The sequence below is a fragment of the Cherax quadricarinatus genome, chromosome 69 (assembly GCF_038502225.1).
Source record: "Cherax quadricarinatus isolate ZL_2023a chromosome 69, ASM3850222v1, whole genome shotgun sequence".
NCBI lineage: Eukaryota > Metazoa > Arthropoda > Malacostraca > Decapoda > Parastacidae > Cherax > Cherax quadricarinatus.
Window position 1 is genome coordinate 306,923 of NC_091360.1, and position 23,560 is coordinate 330,482.

Below are 23,560 nucleotides of genomic sequence, written 5' to 3' on the forward strand. Positions count from 1 at the left end.
TTAATCTACTTTTGAGAGTCGCATCTTAGAAAGAACCTAAAAAACACTCCAATTAAAATAAGTCCGGTGCTGGGTACTCTTGGGTTATCTTGTTTTATTAAAGGTTCGTGGTTACTTAACCCAATAAATTACTTTCCTGTATTTAAATTAATTATAATCATGGGGAGCGCTAAACCCGTAGGATTATACAGCGCATGTGGGGGGGGGGGGAATGGAAGGTATTCAGGCTCAATTCAGGAAACGGGAGCACTGATCCAATTCCTAAGATCAAGAGTCCCTCACCAGCGTCAAGGAACCTCCCTTGAGGGGACTGTATTTAAAATGTTTGTGGTTAGTAATGGAAGGTGGAAGTGGAGAAGTTTGGAGGGATGGGGGAAGGGATGTAATTATGGTGCGTGTGGCATACAGGTGTAGGTCAGGGACAATATTCTCCTATTGTAAAAGATTAAGTCATAATACCGTGAATGGAACAGCACACAACCCACATTTCGAAGAGAAAACTTTAGAAGACGTTTCCGTCATTGTGTGTGTGTGTGTGTGTGTGTATTCGCTTCCTATGGTTATAAAAGTATCTTGTTGCATCAACCTTTCTTGTAGTCTCTTCATGCCTATTTCTCGAGTTTTTTTTTTTTTCCGTCTGAGAGAAATGTGTCCCTATATGAGATCTCTGTGGTCAATTGTCTCTGTTACTGAAGTGTGAGAGGTTTGTGTTCATATGTCTGGGTTACTGGCTTATGAGAGGTTATGACCATATACCTGGGTTATTTACCTGCCATAGGTGACGTGGTCTCTCCCATAGCATTTTGGTGGGAGGGTGGAAAGTCCCATCCAGCTTCATGTAGGGGTATCTGAAACACACACATCAGTAAGTGGTACTGCAACACAAATCGACACGCAGATTTTCCAAATACCAGTGATAATGTTGAGTGCGTTCTGAACGGAGAATAATTATGGTGGCAGACCTAAATGTGTGTGTGTGTGTGTGTGTGTTGTACATGGCCCCACATGCAAGTTTAGAGTACCAGAGGTAAATGATAATAGGGCCTCTAAATAATGTATCGAAAAGAAGTTCGATAATGGGCAAATGTTATTTGAAGACGAGGATAAATAAGTGTACGAGATAAGATATTGTGCATAATTACAACATTGTGGTAGACTATGAAAGATAAAAAGGTTGATGGGCAGATTTTTATGTGCATATTTTTAAGAGGAGCATCAGCTGTGTCAGCCCATTATTTGGTTGTAGCTGTCGTAAAAGAGGCGGATGGTGCATAAGAACAGTGTTAGATGAAGACCGTCACAGGTAGGCGGGATCTTCCACTGGAAGTTATACCCAAAAGGTGGTCCAGATATTAACATTAAGATTCCATGTTAGTGTTACAATCATAACTAAGCGCTAAACCCACTAGGGTCATGCAGAATAGATTCCATGATGAATCTAAAAGTTGTTCTATCTCCCATGATAATATGTTAGCCAAGTCGTTGTAGAACAACGACTTGGCTAACATATTATCATGGGAGAGCGCTAAACCCGTAGGGATTATACAGCGCTGTGGAGGGAGGGGAAGAAAGGTATTCAAGTTTAATTCAGGAAATTGGAGCACAGATCTATTACAAACACAGGTAATAAATGGTCTGTGACCTGGTCGTAACGAGGTTTTGGAGCAAAACAAACTCAGCAGATAGACTATAATATATATTTTACCTTCACTCACTATATACAAATATATACACTATGTACAGATGGAATAATAATAAGTGTACATGCTGGTGACAGATGGCAAAGCAAAGCCAGAGAGAGTGCACCGTACTTGACCAGCAGACAGGCAAGCCTGGCAAATGCTGACCGCAACTGAACCACATTATCTCAACATTTAGCGGGCTTGCCTGTGATTAGTCAATGAACCAAAGTACTGATTTAACGACGGGTACTCTAATAATCGTTAAACCCTTAGCACCCGGTTCGCTGGTTAGGAGGCAGCCTATATGGAAGTGTGACATACACCAAATAAATTGTAACATACTCTTTGCATGCCACAGATTCAATTTCCTAGATCAAGAGCCCAACTCCCTGGAGGAGTTTGCTAATATGAACCACATCAGAGGCATAACTTCCAGCAGTGGGTCCCACCCACCTGTGAGGATGTATACAACTGATGAAGCCTCACTATTCTTCCACTGGCACTTGTATCAAAGCCTCTGTCCTTATACATCTGTATTAGATTGACAAAACCTGCTGCGCAGGACGAAAGTCTTTCCAATAAAGGTAACCAAGTATTGCACATACATCTTATTCGTCAACTTGTAGGTATATTGAACTCATGCCCCACAGATTTTGTAGTGTATTGCGTTAAGAGTGCATGATGACGGTGGGGGGGGGGGGAGAGCGGTAAGCTTCAATACCTGCAACTAGTTGTTCAACTGAATACCAGTGTGAACAGTATATAACAGGAAGAAGGCCTGCGGATTTTGGGAGGCAGGATCTTCCTAATTTGCAAGTGTTATTTAGTTTAGTTTAATATGTTTATTATGCACCCCATACCCATCCTGTGGGCGGTAGTCAAAAGATTACTGAGGTACATAATGTGTCCAGGGGCTGGGCCTCAAAGTTTTGATAGATGAGCAAGTTACAAAGGTAATGAACTCCAGGTAGATCTGGTCACAGTCATGACAAGTTACAAAGGTATTTACAGATTACAAAGGTACATAATGGGTCCAGGGACTGGGCCCCAAAGTTTTGATAGCTGAACAAGGTATGAAGGTAATAAACTCACAAGTTACAAACGTAACTTGTGAGTTGATACATGGCTACAATCATGAACAAATTATAGAGTAATGAACAATTCACACGAGACGACCGAGAGGTTTGTCAGGAGCTCAACACAAGATTTAAAGAGGTATTTACAGTGGAAACCAGTAGGACTCCAAGACATCAGAACAGGGGGGCACATCAGCAAGTGCTGGATGAGGTACATATAACCAAGGAGGAGGTGAAGAAGCTGCTATGCGAACTTGACACCTCAAAGGCGGTGGGACCAGACAACATCTCTCTATGGGTCCTTAAAGAGGGAGCAGAGATATTGTGTGAGCCATTAACAAAGATCTTCAACACATCATTTGAAACTGGGCAACTCCCTGAGGTATGGAAAATGGCAAATGCAGTCCCAATTTTTAAAAAGGGAGACAGACATGAGGCACTAAACTACAGACCTGTATCACTAACGTGTATAGTATGCAAGGTCATGGAGAAGATCATCAGGAGGAGAGTGGTGGGGCACCTGGAAAGAAACAAGTGTATAATTGACAACCAGCACGGTTTCAGGGAAGGAAAATCCTGTGTCACAAACCTACTAGAGTTTTATGACAAGGTGACAGAAGTAAGACAAGAGAGAGAGGGGTGGATCGACTGCATATTTTTGGACTGCAAGAAGGCCTTCGACACAGTTCCTCACAAGAGGTTACTGCAAAAGCTAGAGGACCAGGCACACATAACAGGAAAGGCACTGCAATGGATCAGAGAATATCTGACAGGGAGGCAACAACGAGTCATGGTACGCGACAAGGTGTCAGAGTGGGGGCCTGTGACAAGCGGGGTTCCACAGGGGTCAGTCCTAGGACCTGTGCTGTTCTTGGTATATGTGAACGACATAACGGAAGGGATAGACTCAGAAGTGTCCTTGTTTGCAGATGATGTGAAGTTAATGAGAAGAATCAAATCGGACGAGGATCAGGCAGGACTACAAAGAGACCTGGACAGGCTACAAGCCTGGTCCAGCAACTGGCTCCTTGAATTTAACCCTGCCAAATGCAAAGTCATGAAGATTGGGGAAGGGCAAAGAAGACCGCAGACACAGTATAGTTTAGATGGCCAAAGACTGCAAACCTCACTCAAGGAAAAAGATCTGGGGGTGAGTATAACACCGAGCATATCTCCCGAGGCGCACATCAATCAGATAACTGCTGCAGCATACGGGCGCCTGGCAAACCTACGGATAGCGTTCCGATACCTCAATAAGGATTCGTTTAAGACTCTGTATACCATCTACGTCAGGCCCATACTGGAGTATGCAGCACCAGTTTGGAATCCACACTTAGTCAAGCACGTCAAGAAATTAGAGAAAGTGCAAAGGTTTGCAACAAGACTAGTCCCAGAGCTACGGGGATTGTCCTATGAAGAAAGGTTGAGGGAAATCGGCCTGACGACACTGGAGGACAGGAGGGTCAGGGGAGACATGATAACGACATATAAAATACTGCGCGGAATAGACGAGGTGGACAAAGACGGGATGTTCCAGAGATGGGACACAGACACAAGAGGTCACAATTGGAAGTTGAAGACTCAGATGAATCAAAGGGATGTTAGGAAGTATTTCTTCAGTCATAGAGTAGTCAGGCCATGGAATAGCTTAGAAAGTGATGTAGTGGAGGCAGGAACCATACATAGTTTTAAGGCGAGGTATGATAGAGCTCATGGGGCAGGGAGAGAGAGGACCTAGTAGCAATCAGCGAAGAGGCGGGGCCAGGAGCTGTGAATCGACCCCTGCAACCACAAATAGGTGAGTACAAATAGGTGAGTACACACACACACACACACACACAGAGCGATCAGTGAAGAGGCGGGGCCAGGAGCGGAGTCTCGACCTCTCCAACTACAATTAGGCGAGTATATTCACACACACACAAACACACACACACACACACACACACACATGAGTATACATACACGTACGAGCACAAGCACTCACACATATATGAGTACACAAACACACATAAAAGAAAACACATAAGCACACACATACACACACACACACACAAGGAATGTCCTACGAAGAAAGGTTGAGGGAAATCGGCTTGACGACAATGGAGGACAGGAGGGTCAGGGGAGACATGATAACAACATACAAAATACTGCGTGGAATAGATAAGGTGGACAGAGACAGGATGTTCCAGAGAGGGGACACAGAAACAAGGGGTCACAATTGGAAGCTGAAGACTCAGACGAGTCAAATGGATGTTAGGAAGTATTTCTTCAGTCATAGAGTTGTCAGGAAGTGGAATAGTCTAGCAAGTGATGTAGTGGAGGCAGGAATCATACATAGCTTTAAGATGAGGTATGTCATACCTCATCTTAAAGCTCCTGGCGGGGCCAGGAGCTGAGTCTCGACCCCTGCAACCACAATTAGGTGAGTACACATGTTATTAGCCAGTATCACTGTAAAGTCGGAAGTTATTACATGTGCTCTTTTAGTAAGAAGAGTAAGTATTTGGATGGAATTTTCTCGTTACCGGCATGAAATTGATTGGGTTCGTCCGTGTAGAGTGGACTTTATGACAAATGGAACAAGTATTAATGTTTGTGGGGTTAATTTAATGTTTCACTATTGCCACAGTGAGAGTAATTTTGATGACTGTATCAGTGAATGCAGCATCAGCAGATTTTTCAACCCAAGTTGGATTTCCTAATCTAGAATTTTATCATAGCATGAACCAGTTCAAGAAGAGTGCCAAAAGGTGTCTGATGAATGTAGCTACAGAAAGGGAGGGGAATGATTTTCTGTTTTTTAGCTAACATAAGTGTAAATTTTACCTTATTCCAAGTAATGACCCTCGTATTGTAGATAGTCTTAATGACCCTCGTGTAGTAGATAGTCTTTGTAGTATAATAATAAGATGTTATCTTCATTATAGAATAATAAGAAAATATTATAACCTTTATATTATAATAATAAGGTAAAAGGACCCCAATGGAAATAAGTCACTTTGACTTTTTTTTTTTTGTAATTTGTCATGATTGTGACCTGACCTACCTGGAGTTCATTACCTTTGTAAATTGTGAGTTCATTACCTCTGTAACTTGCTCAGCTATCAAAACTTTGGAGTCCAGTCCCTGGACCAATTATGTACCTCTGTAATCTTTTGACTACCGCCCACAGGATGGGTATGGGGTGCATAATAAACATATTAAACTGTCAAAAAACAACAGCGGAAGAAATATATCTGTGAAGATAAAAGTAACTAAAATGATTAAAGACAGAATTACCGACAATATCTTAGGTAACGGCTTGACAAAGCGCCTGGAGAGCTAAACGTTGCCACATTAAGCTGTCACGCTAGTTGCACTTGTGTACTTTTGCTCCACTAAAATGATAACAGCAACAACGATACAAAAGAGCACTTCACAAAGTTCATTATGAAAGTTATTTGGCAAGTTACAAAGGTAGTGAATGGTTCATTACCTTCATAACTTGTTCAGTTATCAAAACTTTGCAGTCCAGTCCCTGGACCCATTATGTACCTCTAACCTTTTTGACTGCCGCCCACAGGATGGGTATGGGGTGCTTTATAAAGATATTAAACTAACGTAAGAGCAGGGAGCACGGAGAGTCATGCCATCGCTGCCATCCATAGCTGAAGCTGAGGAAGATGAAACATAATATTATGGCTGCTCAGGGAAATTGGGAAACTTTGTTATCGATGTGTGAAGGGAGAAGGAACATTGTCATTCAACGTGAGATTTAGAAAGCTTTGGTCAATTTGTCATCGAGAAAGAATAATAATATTTATTTCTACATCTACAAAGTGTACAGGCCTAGGTGACATCAATGCCATATTACTATACAGAGAGCACCTTGTTATGCAGAGCATTTCGGGCAAATTAGATCAATTTTGTCCCAGGATACGACCCACACCAGTCCACTAACAACCAAGTACCTATTTTACTGCTAAATGAAAAGGGGCAGCAGGTGTCTTAAGGTAACACGTCCCAATGTTTCTACCCATACCGGGGGTCGAACCACGGACCTCAGTGTGTGAGGTGAATGAGCTAGCAATCGAGCTACGAGTTTACATGAGGGGGGAGGGGGTGTGAATTCTTGTTTTTGAAGCCGTGTGGGATGGCCTCCGAGGAGTGTATACCACCTTAGTGTACATAAATGATTATAATCCATGTCAGAAATTATAGTACCATCGATGTTAGTATTCAGGGGAACTAATGTATCAATGTACAGGCGATAACCCTTGTAACTAAAACAAACCAGCAGTAAACATCAATAGCTAACGATCATCTACCATTTATCTCGGTCTGTATTTCTGCGTTTAACTCCATTCATCCACACCCACGCTCATCAACCCCCCCTCCCCATCATTATTCCAGCCTCACCTCCCTCCAGCACGAGCCCATACGCCAAACTTTCTAATTCACTAACCACCCTAATTTACAGTAGTTCAGGTGGAATTCGTAATCTACCTGTCACGCGAGAACACAAAACTCGTCTTTCATGTTGCACTTATGTGTGTTACATTGTTAATCATTATATACTCTCACATGCTGTGTTATCTGTCTCTCTCGTTTACATCATGAAGTTCCGTCCTTTAATATAATGCAGTTCTTTTAATGAAATATTTATATTACAATATGAAACAACGTCGGGTTGCGTGCGGCCATTTGCGGCCAACAGTAACAGCCTGGTTGATCAGGCCCTGATCCACCATGAGTCCTGGTCACAGACCGGACCGCGGGGGCGTTGACCCCGAAACCCTCTCCAGGTATACTCCAGGTAACGTTAATGTGTAGTAAGTGTTTCCTGACAACAGTGTGATGCTATGTTCAAATTACAGTTAGAAGCTGCAATTTAGTGTACAAAATAGTAGCTTAATAGAACAAGTTACAACACCGAGGATGAAACACTTCAATAATAATTCACAGTTTGGTGAGAAAATTTTAGTTGACATTCCAGTCCGTCGTGGATCATCAAGTATTAATAAGTTTCTTTAAATTGTGGGTTAATTGTAAATAGTTCAATACATCCAATAAAATATAACCTTACAAGAACAAAAATAAAAGTATTGCAAGGGAAAATGAACAATACCAAAAGAAGGCAACGTACCAGGATAAAACTTAAGAATATTGTGCAAATAAAAAGTACTTACCTAAGGTCATGGTTGTCAGCCCTGAGTGTGATGACCTCTACTGTGGAGTTGATTTCTTGAGTCTTGCTAGACAACCATCTAACTTGTGTGACCTGGTGACCCCGCTGAACCAACTCCTCTCCGAATCTTCGCAAGGTGAGTTCGTGGCTCCCGGCATATATAGGGTGTAAGATGAGGACCTTGGCCCCTGTGGTGCCACCTGCTTCGTAGTGTTTCACTGCACCTGTTACCACCACCAACACCACAAGACTAACAACAGACTGGTTCATGTTACAAGCTCCAATTTGTTGATATTCATAAGGATACTAGTAACTTCCTCTTGTTCCCTTTCTCTTTCCCTCTTTTTATTCCCTTTCTGGCTTCCTCGTTAAGGCTCTCCGTTAATTTCACGTTTTTTGGTACACTAGAGCCTCAGTTCATTCAGTTTTAATAATTAACTGCACCTGTTCAGATTATCTTTGTGGTCATGTCCATTTATCATACATTTTCTTTTCATATATGTTTTTAGTATTAACTGAACTTTCGCTCCTGTTCATCAAAAGAAAATTAGTTTTAATTCCCGCTCTCTAAGTCTAAAGAATCACTGGATGAGATTGTTTAATGGATTAGGCGGTGTGGGGGGGGGGGAATGGAGGGGGTTAGTTTATACAATCACCCATACACGCAGCTGCACGAAACAGCCATGTAGGCACGAAACTGCATCAAGCAGGCGCCTTACCCACGGTAGCGGGTAAGGCGCCTGCTTCGTTAGTGGGTAAGGCGCTGCTTCGTTAGTGGGTAAGGTAGTGGGTAAGGCGCTGCTTCGTTGCGTCAGCGCCTTACGTGGGTAAGGCGCTGACGCAACGAAGAAAAACAGCTATACGCACGTATTCTTCTCCTCTTAAGTGACTTAAGAGAATACACGAGCAGGTAACAGTGTTGTAGAAGTGTGAGCTTTGCTCAGATTTCTACAACACAATTGTCCTCGAAGATTTGTTAAGTTATACCATGAATTAAGGAAAGATCCTGGACTTCACCTTACGAAACAAAGTAAATTCGATAGTAATTATGGACAAGGTAGATTATAGTGGAAAAATGAACATGTTATTAGAAGACGAGGGAACTCGCCTGCCTCTTAACTCCTCTGCAGACGGTCTCAGTATGCTGCTATAACTAGTTTTTCTCTCCTAAATATCTTCAGTGGTGGGGGGGGGGGCGTCAGACACCAAAATTCCCCCAGCCCCCCCCCATAAACATAAATAATAGTAACAATAAAACTACTTTAAAACGAGTTTCTTAACCCCCTTCCAACCAGATAATAACCCACTTACAGAATTTCTGGCGCCGGCCCTGAATATCTTGATAATATAATGGGAGAATATACTGACAGTATATAATATACAATGTACGAGTTATAACATTTTATTTAAGAATAAATAAAATGCCATAGGTCGCGCACTTTTATTTACATTCTAAATATGTTGTTCAATGTAGTTATACACGCATGCTGGGTTAACTTGCGTTCAATAACCCACACTGGTTTAACGCTTCATGAAATATAATGTAACAAAAATAAATATTTCCCCAGTGTACTCGGGCGAGGAGACAGATTTGTTTGTGTCATAATATGCCAGTGGCTAGAATGTCTCTTGTAAAATAACAATTCAATTCAATTCAATTTTATTCTCTATAATGGTTACAATGTGGGGTTTACAGGTTTTGGGCATTGTGTGGTTTACATGTCATAAAATACTAATTACAGAGGGGGCCACTAGGACACCTAGCATGGCTAGGCATTTCGAGCAGACTTAGATTAATTCTTAACATTAAATCCTTACAGATTATGGTATTAAGGCTAATTGACTACATCATAATTTGTGAGTTTAGCAATATGAATGCTTTTGTTTTGGTACGATACAAAGTCTCTATATTGGAGTATCATAGGGAAACTTATGACTAGTTAGGATTGATTATTTTAAGATTAAGATTAGTATTTCTGGGTTTATAATCAGTGGGTGAGTGAGTAATTGTGAACCACCAGGTGGTTATCATGTAGTTAGTTGTCGGGGTGTATCAGGGAGATAAGATGTTTTCTAACTGTAGTTTTGAAAGTGATGGATGTGTCTGCAGTTCGAGTTTTCAGGTAGGGTGTTCCAGATTTTAGGTCCTTTGAAATACATTGAATTTTTGTAAAGGTTTAGTCGAACACGGGGAATGTCATAGAGATGTTTTTGTCTGGTGTTATGCCTGTGGGTTCTGTCACAACTATCAAGAAAGCGTTTTAGGTCAAGGTTAATATTGGAATTTAAGGTCATGTAGATATAGATTGCACAGTATTAAGTGTGGATGTTCTGAACAGGGAGTAAGTTTAGATCTATGAAGAGTGGGGGGGGGGGGGTGTTGCCAGGGATGGGATTTAGTGATTATTCTTACTGCGGCTTTTTGTTGGGTTACTATTGGCTTTAGGTGTGTTGATGCAGCTGAACCCCAAGCACATATAGCATAGGTGAGGTATGGATATATAAGTGATATATAAGTGACTTATGTCATCTCTCACCCTAATCTTGCCACCCTCAACACCATTGTTAACGAGGAGCTGATCAAAATATCGACTTGGATGACAGCCAATAAACTTATGCTTAACACTGACAAAACCTACTATATTATGTTTGGTAGCAGGGCAGGAGATGCACAAAATAACATTAAGATCGACAACACTCTAATTACCAGACATAATGAGGGCAAATTCCTAGGCCTATACCTTGACAACAACCTGAATTTCAGCACCCATATCCAACACATAACCAAAAAAGTATCCAAAACGGTTGGGATCCTCTCCAAGATACGATACTACGTGCCGCAAATTGCCCTTCTCACACTATACCACTCACTTATTTATCCATACCTCACCTATGCTATTTGTGCTTGGGGATCAACTGCAGCAACACACCTAAAGCCAATAATAACCCAACAAAAAGCCGCAGTAAGAATAATCACTAAATCCCATCCCTGGCAACACCCCCCCCCCACTCTTCATAGATCTAAACTTACTCCCTGTTCAGTACATCCACACTTACTACTGTGCAATCTACATCTACAGGACCTTAAACTCCAATATCAACCTTGACCTAAAACGCTTTCTTGATAGTTGTGACAGAACCCACAGGCATAACACCAGACACAAACATCTCTACGACATTCCCCGTGTCCGACTAAACCTTTACAAAAATTCAATGTATGTCAAAGGCCCTAAAATCTGGAACACCCTACCTGAGAACTCTAGAACTGCAGACACATTCATCACCTTCAAAACTATCATTAGAAAACATCTTATCTCCCTGATACACCCCATCAACTAACTACACGAATACCACCTGGTGGTTCACACTTACACTCACTCACCCATTTGACCATAAAAAGAAATATTAAACTCAATCTTAAAATAATGAATCCTATGATACTCCAATACTGAAACTATGTACTGTGCCAAAACAAAAGCATTCACATTGCTAAACTCACAAACTAGTATTTAGTCACTTAGCCATAATACCAACTTATCTCATAATTTGTAATATTTTAAAATAAAGAATTAAACTAAGTCTGCCCGAAATGCCTAGCCATGCTAGGTGTTCTAGTGGTACACTCTGTAATCATTATTTAACTACATGTAAACCACACAATAACCAAATTCTGTAAATTCAACATTGTAATCCTTATAGAGAATAAACTTTGAATTTGAATTTGAATAGTGTGAGAAGGGCATTTTGCGGCACGTAGTATCGTATCTTGGAGAGGATCCCCACCGTTTTGGATTTTTTTTTATGCGTTGGATATGGGTGCTGTGTTATACCTTCCATGTCTCCCCAACATGAAGTGCTCAGAAGTACTTTTGCTACATGTGTAGTATTAGGAGTACCACAATTTATATATTAGGAACATCTGCGCTACGTCATTTCTGTTTGATAAAAGAAAACCCTATGTTTGTTAATATTAGTCATAGAAAGCGCTAAACCAGTACTGGTCATACAGTGTCTGGGAATTAATTAAGCAGTCAGGTTTGATTCTAGGAAGAGGAGGGTAACCAATTCTTTGGATCACAAGCGCTTCTTAGTGGAATATACCGAATTAATATATTTTAAACAAGTGTCTTCAGAAGCTCCTTCACTTTTTTGTAAGACAGAAGAAAGTGTATTGCTACATTATGGAGTGTCTACAGGTACTTTGCTACATTATGGAGTGTCTACAGGTACTTTGCTACATTATGGAGTGTCTACAGGTACTTTGCTACATTATGGAGTGTGTACAGGTACTTTGCTACATTATGGAGTGTCTACAGGTACTTTGCTACATTATGGAGTGTCTACAGGTACTTTGCTACATTATGGAGTGTGTACAGGTACTTTTCTACATTATGGAGTGTCTACAGGTACTTTGCTACATTATGGAGTGTCTACAGGTACTTTTCTACATTATGGAGTTTCTACAGGTACTTTGCTACATTATGGAGCGTCTACAGGTACTTTGCTACATTATGGAGTGTCTACAGGTACCTTGCTACATTATGGAGTGTCTACAGGTACTTTGCTACATTATGGAGTGTCTACAGGTACTTTGCTACATTATGGAGTTTCTACAGGTACTGAGAAATTTCAATTACTCAGATATGGTAAACATGAGGAAATTAAATCTTCATCAGAGTACAAAACAAATTCTGGCCACAAAATAGAGCGAAACACCAACGTCAAAGACCTGGGAGTGATTATGTCGGAGGATCTCACCTTCAAGGACCATAACATTGTATCAATCGCATCTGCTAGAAAAATGACAGGATGGATAATGAGAACCTTCAAAACTAGGGAGGCCAAGCCCATGATGACACTCTTCAGGTCACTTGTTCTATCTAGGCTGGAATATTGCTGCACTCTAACAGCACCTTTCAAGGCAGGTGAAATTGCTGACCTAGAAAATGTACAGAGAACCTTCACGGCGCGCATAACGGAGATAAAACACCTCAATTACTGGGAGCGCTTGAGGTTCCTAAACCTGTATTCCCTGGAACGCAGGAGGGAGAGATACATGATTATATACACCTGGAAAATCCTAGAGGGACTAGTACCGAACTTGCACACGAAAATCACCCACTACGAAAGCAAAAGACTTGGCAGACGATGCACCATCCCCCCAATGAAAAGCAGGGGTGTCACTAGCACGTTAAGAGACCATACAATAAGTGTCAGGGGCCCGAGACTGTTCAATTGCCTCCCAGCATACATAAGGGGGATTACCAACAGACCCCTGGCGGCAGTCTTCAAGCTGGCACTGGACAAGCACCTAAAGTCAGTTCCTGATCAGCCGGGCTGTGGCTCGTACGTTGGTTTGCGTGCAGCCAGCAGCAGCAGCCTGGTTGATCAGGCGCTGATCCACCAGGAGGCCTGGTCACAGACCGGGCCGCGGGGGCGTTGACCCCCGAAACTCTCTCCAGGTAAACTCCAGGTAAACATTATGGAGTGTCTACAGGTACTTTGCTACATTATGGAGTGTCTACAGGTACTTTGCTACATTATGGAGTGTCTACAGGTACTTTGCTACATTATGGAGTTTCTACAGGTACTTTGCTACATTATGGAGTGTCTACAGGTACTTTGCTACATTATGGAGTGTGTACAGGTACTTTGCTACATTATGGAGTGTCTACAGGTACTTTGCTACATTATGGAGTGTGTACAGGTACTTTGCTACATTATGGTGTCTACAGGTACTTTGCTACATTATGGAGTGTCTACAGGTACTTTGCTACATTATGGAGTGTCTACAGGTACTTTGCTACATTATGGAGTGTCTACAGGTACTTTGCTACATTATGGAGTGTCTACAGGTACTTTGCTACATTATGGAGTGTGTACAGGTACTTTGCTACATTATGGAGTGTCTACAGGTACTTTGCTACATTATGGAGTGTGTACAGGTACTTTGCTACATTATGGTGTCTACAGGTACTTTGCTACATTATGGAGTGTCTACAGGTACTTTGCTACATTATGGAGTGTCTACAGGTACTTTGCTACATTATGGAGTGTCTACAGGTACTTTGCTACATTATGGAGTGTCTACAGGTACTTTGCTACATTATGGAGTGTCTACAGGTACTTTGCTACATTATGGAGTGTCTACAGGTACTTTGCTACATTATGGAGTGTCTACAGGTACTTTGCTACATTATGGAGTGTCTACAGGTACTTTGCTACATTATGGAGTGTCTACAGGTACTTTGCTACATTATGGAGTGTCTACAGGTACTTTGCTACATTATGGAGTGTCTACAGGTACTTTGCTACATTATGGAGTGTCTACAGGTACTTTGCTACATTATGGAGTGTCTACAGGTACTTTGCTTTTGATCCAGGTAAACTATTAACGAGATCACAATAAATCTTCCATAATAAAGGCTTCATCTTCACCCTGAGCTTCCCTACCTTTATTGGAACATTGAGACCAACAAACTCTCACTTAAAATATATATGGTTTTTAATAGTGGTGACAGTTAAGTGTGTAGCAAGCTGTAAATCTTGACTAGTAGTGTACTGTGCAGGATCACCCACACTAACTTAGAGATTCACAAACACAGAGTACCTGGAAATCTTGTTCATTTTCTTACTACATTTAACATTTGCGACTTCTTAATGTCCAGGATGGAAAGAAAATATGTACGGCACTGTGTCGAACACTGTAAAAGTTACACTGTCATTATGAACTTGATACAGTCATGACTACCTCACTTATGTTACAAAAAAATCATAATCACGAAGCGAGTAAAACTCTACAGTCAATTTTCACATTCCATAATCCGTATTCATAATTCCGTGTCAGCAAATTTAGACGAAAGGGTAAATATCCTCATCATTTACCCCGAGAGATGATGGGTTCTTAAGTAAGCACCCTGTGGGAAGAACTGCACCCCTCACAAAAAGGGGCCCCTTACCTTACCACTAGACACTAACCACTTAATCACCACCAGTGATTTCTGGGCAAGGCTTTACGTATGGCATTTGTGCCAACAAGTTTCGGTGTCTTCCTGGGTTATCAGGGAAGATATTTTTCCTGAACGTCACCTATTTTCAGTCGTTTACTAATATCATAACTACCAATTACCTACGGCAATATTAGATATATTAAATATGTGAAATACACAGTAACCGTGAAAGATTGGTTGGTTTATTAGGCTTAGCTGAAATCTAACAATTATACCAGGGTTATTAAGGCTGCGCATCTATTTAACAACAGTTTAAGAATAATCCCTAAAATAAGGCTTAAAGTACACTCGACGCATGTACTCAAATACAAACTTCTCGGTACATAAGACTTTCGTGAGCGTGAGAGAACATCATGATACTATAGCCTTATTTTTAATGCGTCTGTGTTAGGTAACGTGTTGTTTGTAAAAACAATGGCTCCTTCTATCTCTTTTTTTCTTCTAACCAATTTTGTGGGGAGAAAACTATATTCCCCAAATTTGTGCACTACCCGAGGGCTACTTTCCCCAGTTTAGGTACTTTATCTTCAATATGATAGCAAAAAAATCTCTGGGCATTTTTGAGCAACGAGGTGTTTATATAAACGAAAAGAAGTAAATAAAAGAAGAAAAGCGTTCATATGTGCTTCCCTATGGCTGGAAGGGAAATATTGTAAGCAAAATTGATAACATTTCAAGTAAAGAAAGCGACCCTATTACTTGCCATAGTACTAACAGGCATTATTGTGAGGAAGTGAAAAAGTTACGTGTCAGGTACATGGCAAAATGATTATGTTCACAAAAAAGTGCTAAACCTATGTAGGTCACTAAGTGCTAGACGGAAAGGAAGGAAAGAAGGTAAGGGAGGGAGGGAGGGAGGGAGGGAGGGAGGGTGAGGGTGCTAACGTTGACGAACTACAGGTGTGGATGGTAAATGCATAAGAGAAACTCATAATTGCAGTTTTAAATTAGTTGTTAAGATAATTGCGGTATTAACCTTGATACTGACTAGTAGTTTATAGAGACGTCAGCAAATACTGGTGGAAATGGTAAGTAGGACATTCCGTTACAACACGTTTGCGTGTAAGCAGAACCTGATAGCGCTGGTGAAGAACTGCTGGGAACCTCTACAAGATGTCAGAGTGAGAGTCGCAAGAGAACAGATTCCCATAACTGATACAGATGGAGATTGAGAGAAAATAAATTATATGAGTGTGTCAAAGAATTCCTGGCGACATGCGTAATAGGAGGAGACGCTCACAGAGGCATGTCGGGAGAAACCAAACTTATCATACAACACATGAAATTAAGGTAAGTTACATGCAGCTGTCAGCTGTACCACGGGCTGCTGAATGTACCGGCGTTCCACCTGGCTGCTTCAGTCCAGCCTAACAAGTAATAATGGATTCAAATTGGAATGATTTAAACAGAAATTAGATATACGAAAGAATTTGTCGAACAGACTTATAGACGAGGCCCTTGATGTCGGTGAGGGGCTCTTGATCCAAAATATGAAGCTTTACTCACTCTCCTTAGATCGAACCCTATTACCTCCAGTTACACAGGCGCTGTATCACCGATACAAAAAAAAAAGGCACAATACCATGACTGGAACAATATACAAATTACCCGCACATAGAAGCTCACGACGACGTCTACAAGCTTGGCAAAGACGAAGAAGGCGAAGAAAGGAGCTTATTATAATTACATGAATGGGGAAGCACCAAACCCGTTGGCGTCAGATCACCTGTGTAAATGGGAGGCATTTGGATTCAATCCACGTGAGATTAGATTTAATGCCTAGGATGAAGAGCCTCTCACCAGCATCAAGGAATATACCTACCTAGAGAAGGAAACAATCCAAGAGATGGGTGAAACAGCCCATGGAAAAGCAAAACTACTTATAGAAAAGTCAGGTCACAAGAAGGGCGATACTATCCACATAAAAGTGAGAGTAGTCATTAACGAGTGATACAATCCACAGAGTAAGACACTACAATGGCAACTAAGACACTACACTGACGACTAAGACAAACTGCAGAAGAAAGTGAAATATATGTTGCACAAGTTGAATACCTGATGATATTACACACGAAGACTTTAGTAGGAAAAAACAGCCGGTTCCTGGTGCAGGCAGCCGGTTCTTGGTACAGACAGCCAGTTCTTGGTGCAGGCAGCCGGGCCACAGCTGTGAAGTTTCAAACATTATGGAGCCAAGAGATCAAAAGTTCATTCAATATAGATCCCAAAGTGTTACAACACAAACATACATCGAACAAATAATACTCCAAATATTGCGGATAGTTTTTTTGTGACCAGGATCATCCATAACAGGTTTATGTGTGTGTATTTCTGAACGATCTAAACCATGAGATATTCCCGGCATTAAAAAGGAAAGGTTTACGTTAGGTTGATTTTCTTTAACGTTAATTATATTTGGTTAAGGTCAATCTGACCAACAACTGAATTACATAAAGGATTATGGCAATAAGTCACATAACATGGATCACAATACCAGCTCGAACACAATAACCAACAAAACTCGTTCAATGTTGCCACAATCACAATGACTTGTACAACTTATTACTAACATGTAAATATTTATAAAGTTATCGTCATTAATATTGGTAGTGATTATCATCCAGTACAGTCAGTAGTTATATAATGCTCTTTCTCGACCTGATCACGGAAATGAAGATATTAAAGAAGGAAACGGCACAATACCGCGACTGGAACAATACACAAATAACTCACACATACCAGAAACTTATGACGACGTTTCGGTCCGACCTGGATCATTAACTATTTAAAATAAACAGTAAATGGTTGAAGTCAGACCGAAACGTCGCCATAAGTTTCTTTCTAGGAGTGATGTCAGAGGATCTCGCCTTCAATGACCACAACAATGTATCTACCTTATCCACTAGGAAAGTGATAGGATGGATAATGAGAACCTTCAAAACTAGGGATGCCAAGCCCAGGATGATTCTCTTCAAATCACTTGTGCTGGAATACTGCTGTACACTAACGGCCCCCTTCAAGGCTGGCGACATTGCAGACCTGGAGAGTGTACAAAGAACTTTCACGGCACACATAAGTACGATAAGGCACCTAAACTACTAGGAACGGTTGAAGGCCCTTGATCTGTATTCCCTGGAACTCAGACGAGAGATACATGATAATATACACTTGGAAGGTCCTGGAGGGATTGGTACCAAACCTGCACACGAAAATCACAACCTATGAAAGCAAAAGACTCGGCAGGAGATGCAGCATTCCCCCGATGAAAAACAGGGGTGCCACGAGTACACTGAGAGATAACACAATAAGTGTCCGGGGCTCAAGACTGTTCAAATGCCTCCCAGCATACATGAGGGGGGGATTACCAATAGACCCCTGGCTGTCTTCAAGAAGGCACTGGACAAGCACCTGAAGTCAGTACCTGACCATCCGGGCTGTGGTTCGTACGTCAGCTTGCATGCGCCCAGCAGTAACAGCCTGGTTGATCAGACCCTGATTCACCATGAGGCCTGGTCTCAGACCGGGCCGCGGGGGCTTTGACCCCCGAAACCCTCTCCAGGTAAACTACGTGCGAGTTATCTGTGACATGGAGACATTTATCCAGTAATGTTATCTCCACTATAACAAGATCACGATGGATATATATGGTATAAAATACCGACACAATGGAAATATAAACACATATGCAGTATAATGTGATCGCCACAGAAGACAACACTCAATACCGAAGAATCCTGGAATCATCACTTATTTCTATATCCGACAACTTCAACCAGAATAGTGGCTTCTATAACATAGCTGAACCACTTGCCAAGAAACTTCTTCATCGATATCCCACATAAGAACACTGTAGAAGGTCTGCTCACAAACTTATCCAATCTCATTTACAAGCTACCCAAGATTTTACTCTATAACCCCACTCGGTACATCATCAGATGCAGCATTCTCCACCTGACCTCAGCATTCTGAACCTAACTATAAATACTCGCGTCCCTTCCACCTCAGGTAGATCTGTTTGTGACTTGAAGAAGCCCACTGTGTGGGCGAAACGTAGTCAATAAAGGATCACATTATACTGCATATGTGTTTATATTTCCATAACAAGATCACAATGGACACTATATACACCGCACATTATTATACTGGGCATATACAACCAGATGATATTATACAGCTGATTCGCTGCCTCAATGACCTTCGTCCATTAATCACTGCATAAGTCATCTAAAAGTTCTCACTAACTCGTACACACCTTCTCCCTGACTTCCCAATACTATAATTTAATAATAAATCAGACATATTAATATATACGAAATAAACTGTTTAATTTACTGTTGTTGTGACGCTTAAGGTATTAATTACCCCGGATGTTCTACCATATCTAAGCGATGGCAAGCAAAAGTAGTTTGGAGAGACATAATGGAGAAACAGGGAGATGGAATACATTACGATGGAACGTCGATCATGTGAGGATGGGATATACACTGGTATGATGAATGTTGAACATCAAAATGGTATACAATACCGACAGGTTATTAGGTAAGACACATATGCAACAGTTAAGACAACTTTATTCCGAAACGTTTCGCCTACACAGTAGGCTTCTTCAGTCGAATACAGAAAATAGGCAGGAACAGTAGATATGTGAAGACGATGTAATCAGTCCATCACCCTTGTAGTCGTGATGGACTGATTACATCGTCTTCACATCTCTACTGTTCCTGCCTATTTTCTGTATTCGACTGAAGAAGCTTACTGTGTAGGCGAAACGTTTCGGAATAAAGTTGTCTAACTGTTGCATATGTGTCTTACCTAACAACATGATGAATGTTGCTCACATAAGGATGTGAGGGTGGGATATACACTGTATGATGACACATTCATCACCTTCAAAACTACCGTTAGAAAACATCTTATCTCCCTGATACACCCCGTCAACTAACTACATAAAAACCACCTGGTGGTTCACACTTACACTCACTCGCCCATTTGACTATAAGCACAGAAATACGAATCTTAATCTTAAAATAATGATTCCTAACTAGTCATAAGCTTGCCTGTGATACTCCAATATAGAAACTATGTATTGTGCCAAAACAAAAGCATTCACATTGCTAAACTCACAAACTATAATGTAGTCACTTAGCCTTAATACCATAATCTGTAATAATTTAGGGTTAAGAATTAATCTAAGTTTGCCCGAAATGCCTAGCCATGCTAGGTGTCCTAGTGGCCCCCTCTGTAATTAGTATTTTATTACATATAAACCACACAATAACCAAAATCTCTAAACCCCGCATTGTAATCCTTATAGAGAATAAACTTGATTGATTGAATGATTGATGAATGTTGCTCACATAAGGTGAGAATGGGGTATACACTGGTATGATGAATGTTGCTCACATAAGGATGTGGTACACACTGGTATGATAATGTTGCTCACATAAGGATGGGGTACACACTGGTATGATAATGTTGCTCACATAAGGATGGGGTACACACTGGTATGATAATGTTGCTCACATAAGGATGGGGTACACACTGGTATGATAATGTTGCTCACATAAGGATGGGGTAGACACTGGTATGATAATGTTGCTCACATAAGGATGGGGTATACACACAGCTAAGATTGTGTGTCGTTCACACGAGGGAAGAAGTAAGTAGAGATGGAGTATACACACAGGCTGGCTTCCCACCACTGACTGCTACCGCGTTAGGCACGAACACTACACATCACCTTCCGTAATAACCAACTAGTGATACACCGTTAACCTTCCAGGGATGCGATGAACAGACTTCCCCTCTGACACTGATATACCACAACTATATTTCTCTCTAATAATATTCATCCTTACACTATTACCTCGTTAGAGAGAGCGAGTGTATGTGTATACACTCACCTATTTGCGGTTTCAGGGGTCGAGACATTATTATTATAATCACGGGGAGTGCTAAACCCGTAGGATTATACAACGCCTGTTGGGGGGGGGGGGATGGAAAGCATTCAGGCTCAATTCAGGGAACTGGAGCACAGATCCAATTCCCTAGATCAACAGCCCCTCACCAGCGTCAAGGAACCTCCCTTGAGGGGGTCGAGACATAGCTCCTGGCCCCGCCTCTTCATTGGTCGCTACTAGGTCCTCTCTCTTCCTGCTCCATGAGCTTTATCATACCTCGTCTTAAAACTATGTATGGTTCCTGCCTCCACTACATCACTTGCCAGACTATTCCACTTCCTGACAACTCTTTGACTAAAGAAGTACTTCCTAACAGTCTTCAACTTCCAACTGTGGCCCCTTGTTTCTGTGTCCCATGTCTGGAACATCCTGTCTCTCTCCACCTTGCCAATTCCTTGCAGTATTTTGTATGTCGTTATCATGTGTGTGCGCGCTCACCTAATTGTGGTTGCAGGGGTCGATTCATAGCTCCTGGTCCCGCCTCTTCCTGCTCCATGAGCTTTATCATACCTTTTCTTAAAGCTATGTATGGATCCTGCCTCCGCTACATCACTTCCCAGACTATTCCACTTTCTAACAACTCTGTGACTTAAGAAATATTTCCTAACGTCCCTGTGACTCATCTGAGTCTTCAACTTCCAACTGTGACCCCTTGTTTCTGTGTCCCATCTCTGGAACATCCTGTCTCTGTCCACCTTGTCGATTCCTTTCAGTATGTTTGTCGTTATCATATCCCTCCTATCTCTCCTGTCCTCCAGTGTCGTCAAGTCGATTTCCTTTAACCTCTCCTCGTAGAACATGTCCCTTAGCTAAGGACTAGTCTTGTTGCAAGCCTTTGCACTTTCTCTAGTTTCCTTACGTGCTTGGCTAGGTGTGGGTTCTAAACTGGTGCTGCACACTCCAATATAGGCCTAACGTACATGGTGTACAGTGTTCTGAATGATTCCTTATTAAGATGTCAGAATGCTGTTCTTAGATTTGCTAGGCGTCTGTATGCTGTAGCAGTTATTTGGTTGATGTGCGCCTCAGGAGATATGCCCGGTGTTTTGCTCACCCCAAGATCCTTTTCCTTGAGTGAGGTTTGTAGTCTCTGGCCCCCCTAGACTGTAATCCTCTGCGGTCTTCTTTGCCGTTCCCCAATCTTCATGACTTTGCGCTTGGTGGGGTTGAACTCCAAGAGCCAGTTTCTGGACCAGTCCTGCAGCCTGTCCAGATCCTTTTGTAGTTCTGCCTGGTCCTCGTCTGATTGAATTCTTCTCATCAACTTCACATCTGCAAACACCTCTGAATTTATTCCTTCCGTCATGTCGTTCACAAATACCAGGAACAGTACCTGTCCTAGGACTGACCCCTGTGTGTGTGTGTGTGTGTGTGTGTGTGTGTGTGTGTGTGTGTGTGTGTGTGTGTGTGTGTACTCACCTAATTGTACTCACCTAATTGTGGTTACAGGGGTCGAGACTCAGCTCCTGGCCCCGCCTCTTCACTGAGCGCTACTGGGTCCTCTCTCTCTCTGCTTCCTGAGCTTTGTCATACCTCTTCTTAAAACTATGTATGGTTCCTGCCTCCACTACTTCACTTGCTAGGCTATTCCACTTGCTGACAACTCTATGACTGAAGAAATACTTCCTAACGTCCCTGTGACTCGTCTGAGTCTTCAGCTTCCAGTTGTGACCCCTTGTCCCTGTGTCCCCTCTCTGGAACATCCTATCTCTGTCCACCTTGTCTATTCCCCGCAGTATCTTGTATGTCGTTATCATGTCTCCCCTGACCCTTCTGTCCTCCAGTGTCATCAGTCCGATTTCCCTTAACCTTTCCTCGTACGACATTCCCTTGAGCTCTGGGACTAGCCTTGTTGCAAACTTTTGTACTTTCTCTAACTTCTTGACGTGCTTGACCAGGTGTGGGTTCCAGACTGGTGCTGCATACTCCAGTATGGGCCTAACATACACAGTGTACAGTGTCTTGAACGATTCCTTATTAAGGTATCGGAACGCTATTCTCAGGTTTGCCAGGCGCCCGTATGCTGCAGCGGTTATTTGGTTGATGTGTGCCTCCGGTGATGTGCTCGGTGTTATGGTCACCCCAAGGTCTTTCTCCCTGAGTGAGGTCTGTAGTCTTTGTCCACCTAGCCTATACTCTGTCTGCGGTCTTCTTTGCCCCTCCCCAATCTTCATGACTTTGCATTTGGCTGGATTGAATTCGAGAAGCCAGTTGCTGGACCACATGTCCAGCCTGTCCAGGTCTCTTTGCAGTCCTGCCTCATCCTCGTCCGATTTAATTCTTCTCATCAACTTCACGTCATCTGCGAACAGGGACACTTCAGAGTCTATTCCTTCCATCATGTCGTTCGCATATATCAAAAATAGCACTGGTCCTAGAACTGACCCCTGTGGGACCCCGCTCGTAACAGGCGCCCACTGTGATACCTCTTCACGTACCATGACTCGTTGCTGCCTCCCTGTCAGGTGTTCCCTTATCCATTGCAGTGCCCTCCCTTTTATGTGCGCCTGATCCTCCAGCTTCTGCACTAATCTCTTGTGGGGAACTGTGTCAAAGGCCTTCCTGCAGTCTAGGAAAACGCAATCTACCAACCCCTCTCTCTCGTGTCTTACTTCTGTTACCTTGTCATAAAACTCCAGGAGGTTTGTGATACAAGATTTGC

General features: G+C 42.0%; 1 protein-coding gene across 4 annotated transcripts in view; it reads right to left on the reverse strand.

Moving 5' to 3' along the window:
- The window catches only part of LOC128701838 (UDP-glucuronosyltransferase 2B1), an 83,134-nt gene extending 62,452 nt beyond the window's left edge, over nt 1–20,682 (reverse strand). The window contains exons 1-3 of one of the 4 annotated variants that reach the window (XM_070099790.1): nt 20,542–20,681; nt 7,930–8,457; nt 770–848 (exon numbers count right to left, since the gene is read on the reverse strand). In XM_070099790.1, coding sequence (XP_069955891.1) covers nt 770–848; nt 7,930–8,198 — 348 coding nt within the window. In that variant the 5' untranslated portion in view covers nt 8,199–8,457; nt 20,542–20,681. Of the gene's footprint in view, nt 1–769; nt 849–7,929; nt 8,458–20,541 lie in introns of all 4 variants that reach the window. The other 3 variants (XM_053795762.2, XM_053795761.2, XM_070099792.1) reach the window with 3 other exon arrangements.
- Nucleotides 20,683–23,560: the final 2,878 nt, after the last annotated feature.